Raw genomic sequence first — 13,104 nt, 5'->3', positions numbered from 1 at the left:
ACTTGATTGCTTCCCACTTAAAGTAAAGTGTCCCACCTATCTCTCATATTAATGAGTAATATGCTACACCGACCCACTTGTTTGACTTACAAATCATCTCCATTGGCTGAATCCCATTACAAAAAAACCGTTGTCCTCATCCTCACAACTTCACCGCCTTCGAGATTCCTACTTCAAGTAAGAAAGGAGTGGGAGGACAAATTCCACGTTATAAGGTGAGACGTGGTTGATATACCCTCTAACCATAGCCACTAAAAAATTATGAAGGGTGAATTAAAAAGTTTTTATGGGGTGAGTTAAATAATTTTTCTCACCTCACCCACACCACACAAAAAAGTCAATATTGGACAAAATTTTTATGGGTTGAATTTTTTATGAGCTTGGAAACATGAGCATAGACTCAATTAAAAAAAATGTTAATAGTTGGGGTAGGTAGGGGCCCAAAGGGCCATCCGTTTTATGTGCGTACACCTTGTGCGAAGGGCATGGGCAATTGGGCTGGCGGGTTTTGGCACCTTGCGGGGTAGCGCGCAGGCGTGTCGAGGTCTCGCGGGGGCACGGCATACCCTAGTCATATATATTACGATAGAAAAGTAATATTGTCATGTGTGATAAAATCAGTGGCTAAATCTGATAGTTGAATTTGTGTCAGGCTAGATCGTTGGAGGAGCAAAGAAACAAAAAGGTAAACTCATTGTTAGTATTGATTTCAAATCTTATTTTATCATTAATGATCTTGGAAGCCATCGATGCTACAGTCACAGGAAAAACAAATTAGTTTAGACTTTAGAAGATGGTATTCCTGTGCTGGAAACGGCCTTCTGAACTGGAGCAGAAGGCCTGCATTGACAAGTAAGTAACCACTCTCAACTCTACTTCACTCAAACTACTTTTCTCTAACAGTCTAACTTGCTTTATTTTCAGGTGCGGAACATTCAACTATGACTCCAAATACAGAGCAGCCACTTCTAAATCTTTTTCTTCTCTCCAAACTGATAATTCTCTCTCCAAAGACGGTTTCTTCCTCAACCAAATGCGCGTATTACTCGGCTCCGGTTCCCACACCTACACCAATGCCAAATCCGCCCTTCAATCCTGGAAGTCAGTGAGCTTCTCCAATATATTTACCTTTTTTTTTTTCCAAACTCCTAATAATTAATTAGATTTTTTTTGCAGGCATTTTGGGTTGGATTGGACATTTGTGGACCCAAAGACTCGTATTGAGACTGGAACTAAATTCTGTGTTTGTGTCAAAGAATTTCTCCCATGGATGATGATGCCTCTTCAGGTGGAGTACGTTAACGACATTAAACAAGACTCGAAGAAGAAGCTCAATGCGTCTTTTCAGTTCGGAAGCGGAACTCTCCAAGGGCACTTATTGGTTAGTTTTCTTCATAATATCTAGATATTGCTTTTTGTTCACGATTGCTGTTTTAATTATATAATATGATTGTCTGATTGTTAGAATTGGTTGAGGCATGGAAATTGAAATAATGAATGAGTGTCTTGAGCCGAACTGATGATGTGATGCTTCGCTTAATGCAGTCTGGGGAAGAACGCTTTTCCATCGAGTTGGATGAGAACAATCAAGTTTGGTATGAAATCCTTTCCTTCTCAAAGCCTGCTCACTTGTTGTCAATCATCGGTTACCCATATGTTCAACACAGGCAAAAATATTTTGCTCAACAATCTGCTGATGCGCTTGTGAAATATGTCACTGCCCAGAAACCGAAATTGTAGATGATTTAAACTAGTTTTTTTATTTTAAAAAAATGTTTAATCATATCGTGTCATATTTACATATAATAATTCTACCTTTACAGGGATGATACTGCACATTTTTTTCTTCAACATCAAAATCTTTCACGACAACTTTGGTATTCAGGTTCATACTGTTATTCCTTGTGCATAGACTTCTACGTGTTCTCCACAGTTGGAAATACATGAGTAGCCATGTCTTCTCTCAGCTTCTCTGGTTCAACTTTGAAACTGATCTCGTTTATGAACTCTTCTCTTTCCTTTTGAATTTTTAGCCAATACTCTTGATCCTCCAACAACTGCAGAATCTGAAAAAAAATTGGGTCAGACTTTGTTATTACCTGACTTTCGTGATTTAGCATGCCTTTCAAAAAAACTAAATGTACACGTTAGTTATACTTACAAATAATGAAATTGATTACAGATCTCATTGTTTGAGCATTGAGGATGTAAATTGCATGAAAAAGAGAGAAAACTAAACAGATTCATCAATCTTTTAGATAGCATGTTTGTGTGGAGAAAATGAATTATCCTAAATGATGCACAAATCAGATTGTTAGGTTTGTTTAGTTAGAGCGAGGTATATATGATAAAGGCTGTTACAAGTTAAGGACATACTGATTAACCAGATTTCTGGTCAATGGTAATCTCAAAAGGATGTTGGAAACGATGATGGTACCTTGAGTTGGAACTTTGTGCAGCAAAAACTTGTGTAAACAGAAAAGTTACATACTGTTTTCATTGTTGGCCTTCTAGAAGATGAATGCATGAGGCAGAGGCGTGCGGCCATAATCATCCTTTCCATCTCCTCTTTGTCATAATCTTCATTCAAGTGGGGATCTATTAGATTTTCACATAGCCCACAGCTGAGTAAAGACTTTGCCTGCAACCATAGTGGATTTAGTGCTTCCGCATTGTGAGTTCCCTTCAGAATAGAATGTTAAGGTGGTTATGTTTTTAGTTACCTGAATTACCAGGCTTTCATGATTTGCTACCGTATCTTTGGTGGCTTCGTTCCCAGTTATAAGTTCCAGAAGCACTATCCCATAGGAATAGACATCTATCTTCTCATCTACTTTGCCAAACATCATGTACTCAGGGGCCACATATGCAGAGATCTCAACCACATGGCTCGGCTTCTTAATTTTCGGACGTGACTGATTTTGATGATGTACTATGGCAGCTCCAAAGTCTGACAACTGAGAAGTAAAAGGTTTACTTGGTAGAATGTGGAAGGAAATCGCTATTCTAAATCAATATAAGACGTTGAACAATACCATGAAAATATATGTACTTTTGTGGTAAATGTTGATCTGCACATTTTTGAGAGCCCTTCTCGTCTTATTATTTCTACTGAACTCTCAGTCAATTGTATGAAAAAATCATGAAGCTTTGCATAAATCTGGAATATGTTTTGGTTCATAGATTTATTCCACCCCCTCCCACCCACAGAGGGCAGAGTAGCCTGGTAAACTGACCACAAGTTTTGTGGGTATAGGATACTGCATAAGGCATACTACCACCACATCACTGCGATAAGCAGTCATGCATCCGTAGACAGAGATTGAAAATGAATTCATAGAAAACTTGCCTGAGGCTCGCAGTGGCAAGAGAGAAGGATGTTAGAAGACCTAACATCTCTGTGGATGACAGGTGGGAAGCAAGAATGGTGGAGATATTCCAATGCTTTTGCTACACCAACTGCAACTCTCTTTCTCTCACTCCATCTGAGCTGTGTCAAGTGCTGCATCAAGTTCTTCTCGAATAGGTTGTATGCCACTGCGTGCATTTCTGTGCTGTAGCAGTAGCCAATAAGGCTTACTATGTTCTCATGGTTCAACGCACTCAATATCTCAACCTCCTGTAGAAGGTCCTCTCTAGACCGCTCTGTGATTTTGAGAACCTTCACAGCTGCAGGTTGGTCACTTCCAAGGTTGGCTCTGTACACCATGCTGTAGATACCCGTAGTTATCATCATGTGAGGGCTAAAGTTTTCAGTTGCTGAGTGGACCTCTTGTGGGGTGAGGCGCCTACTAGATCCCTTGACTTCTAGGAGTGCTAATTTTTTGAATTGTTTCTGTAACATGGATTCAGGAAGCTGGAGGACATTCTTGACATTGTCTTCTATAGTGCCACAATGTCTTGGTGGTGATTGTGATGATTTGGTTCCTGTATATTTTGCATTCAAAGGCTTGCCAAATTCTGGTTGTTCAAACCAAAACTTGTCGTTCAATAGAGATGACTTGTTTGGTGGTTTAAGGGTTTGGCATGACGAGCCTTGTTGCGAAGTACCCTGCTTTTGAAGTAGGAGTCTTCCTCTGGGGTCCATCACCATAAATGAGCAAGTAGGAGGGAGTCCTTTCAAGCAAGAAGCAACCACGGATTCTTTAGGTCTGCAAAACAGATACACATGAGAGAGAGAGAGAGAGAGAGAGAGAGAGAGAGAGAGAGAGAGAGAGAGAGAGAGAGAGAGAGAGAGAGAGAGAGAGATGGTTATGTCAGTTCAGTTTTGGTACCGGGGACTGTGGCATCCAATCACAAGTATTGTTGCATGGTGGAGTCGCACTTGATGGATTAGAACAGTGACAAAGGTGTCCCCTGTACAGACCTTGACTTGAAAATCCACCTGCAGAGACAAATACCAGGACGAAAAGAGAAAATAAATAAATGAAAGACTTCTACATCTGCCAGTTTTGATGTATTATTTTCTCGAACCTGCTTGGATTTGCAGATATCTTCATGGATGTGAAAGGTGTTTAGGTCAAAACTGTCGGTCGATTCTTCTACATGAACGGCTAGTACCTGATCACCCGAGGCAACAACCAAGGTAAGTAGCCGCAGCAGCGTCTCTCTACTGAAGTTGTCGTTTTTGAGGCCAACAATGATCTTTCGCTTCTTCTTTACAGACTTTTTCCCTAGAATTGACGGGGTTTGGAGCAGTCTCCAACTTCCAAACATCATAACCTGGTTGAGTTTTGATACTTAGACACCATTCCATTGCAAACAAGATTGAACGTGATTTCACATCTTTTATGATTCATAGATCCGTTCCTTTCTCCCATCTTAAAACCGACAAGTCTTTTTTATTAATTCCTGATCAGACAAGTTGCGGTCCCAGTTTCATACAGCAGCTATTTATGTCTTTGTAGTCTATAGTTTATACAATTAGTGCTAGCAAAAATGCAGGTAAGAACGACATTGCTAATTCGTTCTGTAAATTTATGGTACCTAGCTACCATAAAACTTGGATGGCCTACACTAGGTAATAACTAATAACCTAAGCTCCCAGTATATATGAACTTGTTTTTCAGCACCATTACTCCATTAGTGTGAGACATGTTTCAGTAGTTTTTTGCTTTATGTTCTGTCAATTGTTGCATTGGCAATTGGGCAGCCGTTTAGGTGTACCTTCGTCATACTCTCACGGTGAAATGTACCTTCGTCATACTCTCACGGTTTTCACCGTGGATCTACCTCCTTTGGTGATTGGATGGACCTTTCAGCAGTGCTTTTAACCTCCATCCTTCAACCCAATTTAAGTTGTCCACTTCGTAAGTGTCACCCTGAACATTCCTCATGGGGACCAAGCTGCAACGGACAAGCTCCTCATCAAGTACTGCAACCGATATAGTAGTTGAGTAATCAAGTCAGTCGAGTAGGTTTTTCGCTTTGGTGGCTTTTGTGGTAACCACAACTTGTAGTTAAGCCTTAGGGTTGTATGTGACGCATCACAGAAGTTACTTTCAATTTTCTTGGCTAAAGGAGTAGAAGAGAATTCAAGTAACGCCATAGAAGAATTTACCCACTTCGTTATAGTGATCTACTGCTAAAATACTTCATATATAAAATTTGCATGTCTGGAAATATTCCAACAATGGAAGATGAGAACCGACAAGCCACTGCTTACCATTAAGCTAAAACACACTCCAAAAATGGGATAGAGATTACTGCTTCACTAGAAAAGGGATAAACTAATAAAGTGTTACGTGACTCCTAAAAATTTATTGAAATAAAGAGATGATATTCGCCCATCAAAACTCTGAAAGCTGATGTAGATGCCTACCACAATTGACAGGAGTTACGGTTACTACACTTCAAATCTGAACGGTATCTCGTAATGTCCGCATGTATACTTATATTTCTTGTAATGTCCGCATGTGTACTTATATTTCTTGTAACGTATGAATCGTGACTCTTAACACTAAAAAACTTATTGCTTGCTCCTTCCCTGTTAGGCTGTTGTTAGCCATTCATATCCATGCTGCTAGTCCAGAGGTCCGTCAAATCCACTGCATACACAACAATGAGCCGATGATGTACATAGGGCGGGGACAAGTTATTACAACCAAAAAAAAACAAAAAAACAAACCAGTCTTGTGTTCATTACACATGGTATATCTATTGTACAGGTCCATCGTTTTGAACTTCTGATATTTTTACTATCACAGGTGGCGTTCAAGAAGGTATGCACATAAGCCAGCATGTTGCTGCTTCATCATATTTTGATATGCACTTGTTCCATCAAACTTTTTACCTTTATGTGACACGCGGAATTGCTATGAATCACTGACCAAGAAAAACTTAAACTACTGAGAAAGGTAAAAAGACAAAAGTATTCAGAGGCCACTTCTACCGCTTGGAATCAGTCTTTAGGCACCTTGATGTTGCCCACCTCTCATTCATGCAGCCTGCCCAACTATAATGCCTTGCTGACCTTGATTTGGAGCATCGACAGAATTGACTTAGCTGCAGGGCAAGGTCAACAAAATCATATCCTTGATGTGTGGTAGAAACTCAACATTTTGTCTATATTCATACTTACCTACATTCTTCACTAGTAGCATTTGGTTAGTTGATCCAGCAAACACCCAGCACCTTAGACATGAAACTGTACGCATCAGCTTCCCCATCAATCTGCAATGAAGATGACAAAGACCAACCATCAGGTAACTCATATAAGTCTACTGTTTTCTCTAACCAAGACACTCACCACTTTCTGGGTAGGACGGCCCGCTCCATGTCCAGCATTTCGTTCAATGCGACCAACAATTGGATTGGTCTGCGGGCTGTTCTTCAAACTTGTACAGAGTACATATTGCATTGTCTGAGGGAGAACAAAAGAATCAGTGTTCAGAGAACAACACAGCAAAACATTATATTTCCAGAATACTTCCATAATATCAATAGACATCTCAGACTCACCAAAAAGACAAACCATTGGGTTGTCAACTACACTAAACACAGTATTGAAACTATATAGGGTTAGCTAGGGATGACCCCCCATTTTCAAAAGGGATACCTCCCCACCCACCCCCAGTTGCAACATCCAACGGTAATTCTTCATCCCTAACTAACCCCACCTTATATTGGTAACCAAATATTCCTAAGAATTATGTAACGTAGCTCGATAAACCATACAATGATATGATTCCAGCCACCTTATCATATATAATAAACAATAAATTACAAGAGACACAACTAAGCAATTAATTGTTTGATTCGTGAGAGATAATGTTGTCAGAACATCAGGGCCTTCAATGAACGCAGAAGCCCCGATTGACAAAGGTAATGTCGTATGCATTGCTTAATTAGCTAAAAGTATCATTATTATCACCCACATTGCAAAACCCAACCAGCTAAAATTGTAATTCATACCTAAGAACCTGTTTTATCAGAAAAGGCCGTGAAATAAGTTGACACACCTAAGAACCTTAAGAAACAGCTGGCTCAGCAGTGACGCAGCTTAGCACAGATCTAAAACTCATTTCCCCAACTTTGGTGACAAAAAGGATTCTTCCCCATTTCATATGTTATTTTTTTCCACCTCCCACTCTTCTTATTTAAGAATCACTGAAAGCCTAACTTGAAAAAAATATATTTTAGTGCAATTAAGACTATCAAATTATAATACAACAAATCAGATATGTACACTATTAATCTTGTCCATCTCTTTATGACAATTTATATTATATCCTCTTTGTATTGATATTCAGGTTCTACAAGTTCCTAGAATAAAAGGAAGTCGACATTACTCATTAACAAGTTCTGCAGTTCACTGAATCGGTGTGTTTGCTTTCCTATTATCTAGCCATCATTCATTAGATATATGATTCATGTTGTCAACAAATATAGTACGGTTAAAACTAACATATAGCGCATCACCAGTTGTTTTCCTCTCAGAGCTGTATATACTGACGAAGTAGCCAAAGCAAATAAGTATAAATTTTTATCATTTGGTTTGAACAATTCATTTACAAGTTTTTTCAGCATCAGATGATAAATCAGAATGGGATGCCGAATGAAAACAAAAGAACTTTTTTGACTATTTGGAAGTCATCAAAGGATAAAAGGGTGTACCGCCAATAACTTCAGAGTGTGTAATGGCACAACCCTGTCATCGTGATCAGCTGTCAACAGCATGGTAGACGGGTACTGGCATTGATTGTCATGATTTTGTTCCCATGGTCTTTTCACATTATGAAGTGGCGAGTACCTGGAAATAAAACAATTAAACCCAATTTCACATCCCAAAAGTAATAAAACTAGTTATGACGTGCTTAGACAGATACATATTAGAAACAGTTATTTGTTTGACCCAAATTAGAATTACAGGATCATTATTTCGGGATATACGCCAAAAATTTGTCATGTGGATGCAATATGAACATGAACTACAGCAAGCAGCTGCATAACTTGAATATGTAAGTATTTATTAATAACCGTTTGCTATTGAAGAATATATAATCATACTCGATTACTCAGAACTAATTATGAAGTCTCAAGAAATTTGCATTTTTTAAAAATAAATAAATTGTCTTACAACATATATGTTTACAGTATATACCCTATACGTATCAACCATCAAGTGTCTTAAACAGTTTAGGAGTATAATGGATATCTGAGAAACAGAGAATCTAGTGGTCATAGTGAAGATGATGTACACAGAAAATAATGAAATTCCATTTCTAATTATGATTGAAATGAAAAAAGAACTTAAAGATTCCATTTCAATCATGTCACCACCAAAGTCTTATTTGTGTTTGTCACAAGAGAGTGGGCATGACTCCGGAAGGTAGATTGAAGTATATCTACGCACTTAACTAACCGAAAACCCCAAATCAATAAGAAACCATAGTTATTTTGTTACTTGATAAGCCAGTGGAACTCTTCCTCCTTATCTGAGCAGCCATAGTCCGATGTCCATGAATGGCCTGGAAACATACGCTTACATCAATAAACTATATTGAACTTATCCAAACTGAACACAAATCGCAGAGAATTACCAACAGTAAACAAATGGAACCGCAGCATGTCCATGACACCAACATGAGCCAAAGCACATCCATAAAGATCAGGCCGCTGCATGCCATGTTTGAAGGTTATTCATAAATATACTCAATAATTAAGAGCAAACTAAGAAGATATAACGGCATGTCCAAGTTCCAAACCTGATTTATGCAAGCAGCAACAAGAAGCCCACCAGCACTTGCACCTTCAATGCACAGCTTTTTGGGCTGGGTATAACCAGAGGAAACAAGAAACTCCGCAGAAGATATGAAGTCATCATGAGAAATTTGCCTTTTGTCAAGTGATGCAGCTTTATGCCAATCTTCTCCATATTCACCACCACCGCGAATGTTTGCCATGCAGTAGACCACACCTAAATGCCTCATCAAAACAATGCGGCTGGTGCTAAAGTAAGGTGTCGAGCTAATGTTAAAAGCTCCATAACCATATAACAAACACGGATGAGATCCATCCAAAAGTATATTCTTCTTTGAAACAATGAACATTGGTACTTTGATCCCATCTTTGCAAGGTACAAAAACCTGAAAATAATAGTTCAGTCAGAAGAAAGAGATTAAGGCTAGTAACAACATCTAGAAAGTATATCACTTTCGTCAAGTTCAAAAATAAAAATGTTGTTGTAGTGTATTTGCAGAAGTTGGGTGCATTGAAGCAATAACAAATTAACAATAAATAGTAGTATTCATGGAACCTTAACAATGATAACATTTTCGGTGTCCAACCCATATCGTCAGGATTCAGCATCCCATCCAGGATGTCTCACTCAAAAGAATCAAAAAGCTAAACCCAAATAACATGAAGTATCTACACATCCGCATTCCCCAACCCTTGATTATTCAACAATGCAAATATGGAAACAGTTCAGAGCATATGTATGTGTGCCAACTGAATAGAGAGAACTTGTAGAATTAGATGATTCCTAATCACTACAGTCACACATTTGTATGAGTCTATATTTTCAAAAACTAAGTTAAAGGGATTTATTCAGTAGGTGAGTAGAGTGAAAAGTAGTTAGTATGATTACCTGATTAACTTCGAACTCAGTGCGGTCAAATCCACGAACAACACTCTCTTTAAATATCTTCAGTTGTGGAACCTCAGCTTTTAAATTGCACTGATAGATGATACCTGGAGTGAGAAAGCCAGCGAATTCAACATAAACCTCACTGTCTTTGCGCCTCCCAGAAATCTCTCTGACTGTGCCAAGGTCAAGAGGCAAATCATGTAGCAAGACACCCGTCTTCAAGTCCCTTAATTGAAGAACATACTTAACATCACTCAAATAACTGACCAGAATTTGGTTACTGTTCACAGCATGAGCTGATTCAAGAACGTCTTTTTCCGCTTCTCGGATGACATCAGTCCAAACAGTCGGCTCCTTGAGATCTACATGCACCACCTTATATTTTGGAGCATCTTTATTAGTTAAAAAGGTGAATTCTGTACCATCATTTGCAATAGCTTGATAACTTGCATCAAAATTGTCAATGAGCTTAGTAAAAGGAAGCACATCTTCTTTCCCACTAAAACCTTCAAGCCCATGTGGAAGTTCTGATAAGTCACAGTAGTAAAGCTTTTTAACTGGATCACAACTCTCGTAGATGTAAAGAAGAAGATACTGTACATATAAGGAACAAAAAAACGGACCAAGAGTCAAAATGCCAAACTTGGAAAGAAAAAAGAAGATTCGAAAGACATTTTGTTAGTTTAAAACTTCAATTTGAAAACCAACTAGAAAGAAGCAATGAGCTGATGCCTAAAATATGCACTTGAACACATAGATATAGACGAATTGCTTACCCAACCCCAACACAACACTTACGTGTTCCAGAGGCTAGTACACTACTACACTGAAACGTAAAATGTGGAAAAGGTTGATAGTAATGTTGACTTCTTAAAAAACTGGTATACTTTTGATAGAAAGCTTTGTTTTGAAGACAGAAAAGTATAAACATGAAACTCTAATTAAAAAATACAAGTCATGTGCATTTCAAAATTGCTGTTACAGATATATGTAGCATGTCTAATACCTTCCCATCATCTGTTACTTGAGATCCAAACGAGTATTTCGGATTGTTCGAATCTTTCCAGCACAAAATATCTTGATGTTGCTCCGTACCCAGAAAATGATAGCAGAGCTCACTGTTTAGGTTAAGAGCTGTCTCAGTCCCTGCATCTAGTTGTTCCCCTTCCCTATGAAAACAAAACACCATCCTAATCAATCAACATTCTAATCCAATGGAAACTAAAATGTAAAAATTTCTCCTACAAAATTAATACTAACTTTGGAGCAGGATAGCGACTATAGAAGAAACCTTTGCCGTCATGTGTCCAACTGACGTTTGACCCCTTCACCTGCAAACAACCAAAATAATTAGCAAAAAACCAATCACATAATTGCTTTTGCACCTTTTGTTGTTGTTGGCTTACCCATCGAACAGTATCAGGCTGAACAACTTTACCCTCGACGCGCATAACTTTAATTGTTTCCCAATCACTTCCGCTTGAACTAAGTCCATACGATAAGTACTTACCATCCTCACTAAACACAATATCACCCAAAGCAATTGTTCCATCTTCACTTAGCCCATTTGGATCAATCAACACCTCTGCTTCTGCATCCAAACTAGTCTGTAATAATAATAAAACCAACACCAACACTCCATCAAAACAAAAAAAAAAAAAAAATCTACGTAATCATCGAATTAGTTAGTTAAGGGTCCAAAACCTGCATGTAAACAACACATTGAGCTTGGAGGCCAGTGTTATGGAAATAGTAATATTTATCACCTCGTTTGAAGGGTGCATAAGACCGTGGGTAATCCCAAAGCTTACTAATATGTTCACGGAGTTTGTCTCTCGTGTCACATGTTTTAAGTACAGATTCAGTCAAATCCACTTGTTTGTCAACAAACTCTTTCACTTCTTCTGCATCAGGATTTTCAAGCCTAATATAACAACAAACAAGTCAAAACTTAAATTTCAATCAAATCACGACACTAATGAAGGATTTTTATTTTATTTTTTTACCAGCGGTAAGGATCAGGTACTTTAACACCGTGAAAATCATCAACAACGGATTCGTCTCTTCGGACGGACGGGTACTGTAAACGGGTCATGTTTTGTTTGAAGAAGAATAACAGTTGGAGAGAAAACGGTTTGTGAGTTTTGGTTTATATTATTATAATAGTAAGTAAGAAGGAAGAATGAGATGAGGCAAGTGGCGAATTTAAAGGGGATGGGAGAGAATGTGAAGTTAGTACATGGTGCAGCGAGGTCTACTGGTTTTGCCATTTGTGAGAAAATTAGTGCGGTATTTAAGCGGGAATGAAAGAAACAATCAAAGCATTTCCCATGCAGGTAGATAAGGTGGGAACGTGACTTTATTCACTTATTTATCGTTGAAAACATTTGACAAATGCAAAAGTGAATATATTGGTGACTATTTTTCCAAGTGAAAGCGAGAGTGAAATCTTCAACCGAGATAGTGGTTGAGTTGTGAACTTCGGATAGGACGTTGGATTTCGTCTCGTGTGTTTTTTTTAAAAAAAATCGGTTTTTTTTTCGGACGGAATGTTAGCTGTCTATCGTGTTTTCGACTTTTTTCGGTTTTTTTTTTTAACTTCAGACGGGATGTTTCATTTTGTCCGGCGCGTTTTTTCGATTTTTACATTTAGATGGAATCCAACATTCCGTCAGAGATTATTTTTCACCTTTGCATTGGGCAGCCTCACATTACTTTTCACTAAAACAGTAGAAAAGATAAAAAATACTGTCTATGAAATAGAGACCGGGGGACTGCTGCATCCAGTCACCAGTACATACAGAGTCGCTGGTAAATTGTAACCGAATTTTATGAAGCCGAGAGATGACCGAAATTCCAAAGGCATGTTGCCACGATTATTGGTGCCTAAATTTGGGAAAGTATTTGTTATAAATTTTGGCACCTTGTTATTTCCTATATACTGCGTCAATTGTTGCATTGGCGTTTTGGACCGAAGGTGGTATCTTCACGAGTTCACCTCACTTGCACTCACT

At 38.4% G+C, this 13,104-nt stretch overlaps 3 protein-coding genes across 20 annotated transcripts; 1 reads left to right on the top strand and 2 right to left on the bottom strand.

Moving 5' to 3' along the window:
• The first annotated feature begins 445 nt into the window (after window positions 1-445).
• Window positions 446-1,872, top strand: LOC147520243 (outer envelope protein). Its single transcript, XM_086591784.1, has 5 exons — window positions 446-685; window positions 759-852; window positions 925-1,101; window positions 1,177-1,381; window positions 1,546-1,872. The coding sequence occupies exons 2-5, from the start codon at window positions 794-796 to the stop codon at window positions 1,738-1,740; spliced, it is 636 nt and encodes a 211-aa protein (XP_086447910.1). The 5' UTR covers window positions 446-685; window positions 759-793; the 3' UTR covers window positions 1,741-1,872.
• LOC147520242 (protein CYTOSOLIC ABA RECEPTOR KINASE 9-like) lies at window positions 1,740-4,194 on the bottom strand. Its single transcript, XM_086591781.1, has 4 exons — window positions 3,350-4,194; window positions 2,724-2,957; window positions 2,438-2,641; window positions 1,740-2,066 (listed from the first exon to the last, which is right to left on the bottom strand). Exons 1-4 carry the CDS (start codon window positions 4,091-4,093, stop codon window positions 1,917-1,919), a joined length of 1,332 nt encoding a protein of 443 aa, XP_086447907.1. The 5' UTR covers window positions 4,094-4,194; the 3' UTR covers window positions 1,740-1,916.
• Window positions 4,195-5,643: 1,449 nt separating this feature from the next.
• On the bottom strand, window positions 5,644-12,317 carry LOC147520241 (uncharacterized). Of its 18 annotated transcripts, XR_015212550.1 has the most exons (15): window positions 12,097-12,316; window positions 11,795-12,014; window positions 11,497-11,697; window positions 11,351-11,421; window positions 11,097-11,259; window positions 10,091-10,684; window positions 9,207-9,587; window positions 9,042-9,117; window positions 8,906-8,969; window positions 8,116-8,251; window positions 6,749-6,862; window positions 6,581-6,672; window positions 6,416-6,504; window positions 6,128-6,292; window positions 5,644-6,047 (listed from the first exon to the last, which is right to left on the bottom strand). XR_015212550.1 is itself a non-coding variant. In XM_086591774.1 (13 exons), exons 1-12 carry the CDS (start codon window positions 12,183-12,185, stop codon window positions 6,607-6,609), a joined length of 2,175 nt encoding a protein of 724 aa, XP_086447900.1. In that variant the 5' UTR covers window positions 12,186-12,317; the 3' UTR covers window positions 5,644-6,504; window positions 6,585-6,606. The 18 variants fall into 18 exon arrangements, 2 of the variants coding, with proteins under 2 accessions (XP_086447900.1, XP_086447898.1); XR_015212548.1 differs by having other exon boundaries at window positions 5,644-6,324; window positions 6,431-6,504; window positions 12,097-12,317; XR_015212549.1 differs by having other exon boundaries at window positions 5,644-6,292; window positions 6,431-6,504; window positions 12,097-12,317.
• Window positions 12,318-13,104: the final 787 nt, after the last annotated feature.

This window comes from Coptis chinensis, chromosome 2, assembly GCF_015680905.1.
Source record: "Coptis chinensis isolate HL-2020 chromosome 2, ASM1568090v1, whole genome shotgun sequence".
Taxonomy (NCBI): Eukaryota; Viridiplantae; Streptophyta; class Magnoliopsida; order Ranunculales; family Ranunculaceae; genus Coptis; species Coptis chinensis.
This window is presented reverse-complemented; position numbering and strand designations above follow the sequence as displayed.

Coding starts and splice junctions, on each gene's coding strand:
- LOC147520241 (XM_086591774.1), bottom strand. CDS start 12,185: ATGACCCGTTTACAGTACCCGTCCGTCCGAAGAGACGAATCCGTTGTT. Junction 12,015..12,096: donor GTACCTGATCCTTACCGCTG/GTAAAAAAATAA, acceptor TTGTTATATTAG/GCTTGAAAATCCTGATGCAG. Junction 11,260..11,350: donor AGTCGCTATCCTGCTCCAAA/GTTAGTATTAAT, acceptor TTGTTTTCATAG/GGAAGGGGAACAACTAGATG.
- LOC147520243 (XM_086591784.1), top strand. CDS start 794: ATGGTATTCCTGTGCTGGAAACGGCCTTCTGAACTGGAGCAGAAGGCC. Junction 1,102..1,176: donor TCCGCCCTTCAATCCTGGAA/GTCAGTGAGCTT, acceptor TTTTTTTTGCAG/GCATTTTGGGTTGGATTGGA. Junction 1,382..1,545: donor CTCTCCAAGGGCACTTATTG/GTTAGTTTTCTT, acceptor CGCTTAATGCAG/TCTGGGGAAGAACGCTTTTC.
- LOC147520242 (XM_086591781.1), bottom strand. CDS start 4,093: ATGGTGATGGACCCCAGAGGAAGACTCCTACTTCAAAAGCAGGGTACT. Junction 2,642..2,723: donor ATGAAAGCCTGGTAATTCAG/GTAACTAAAAAC, acceptor CTATGGTTGCAG/GCAAAGTCTTTACTCAGCTG. Junction 2,067..2,437: donor GCACAAAGTTCCAACTCAAG/GTACCATCATCG, acceptor ATTTTTTTTCAG/ATTCTGCAGTTGTTGGAGGA.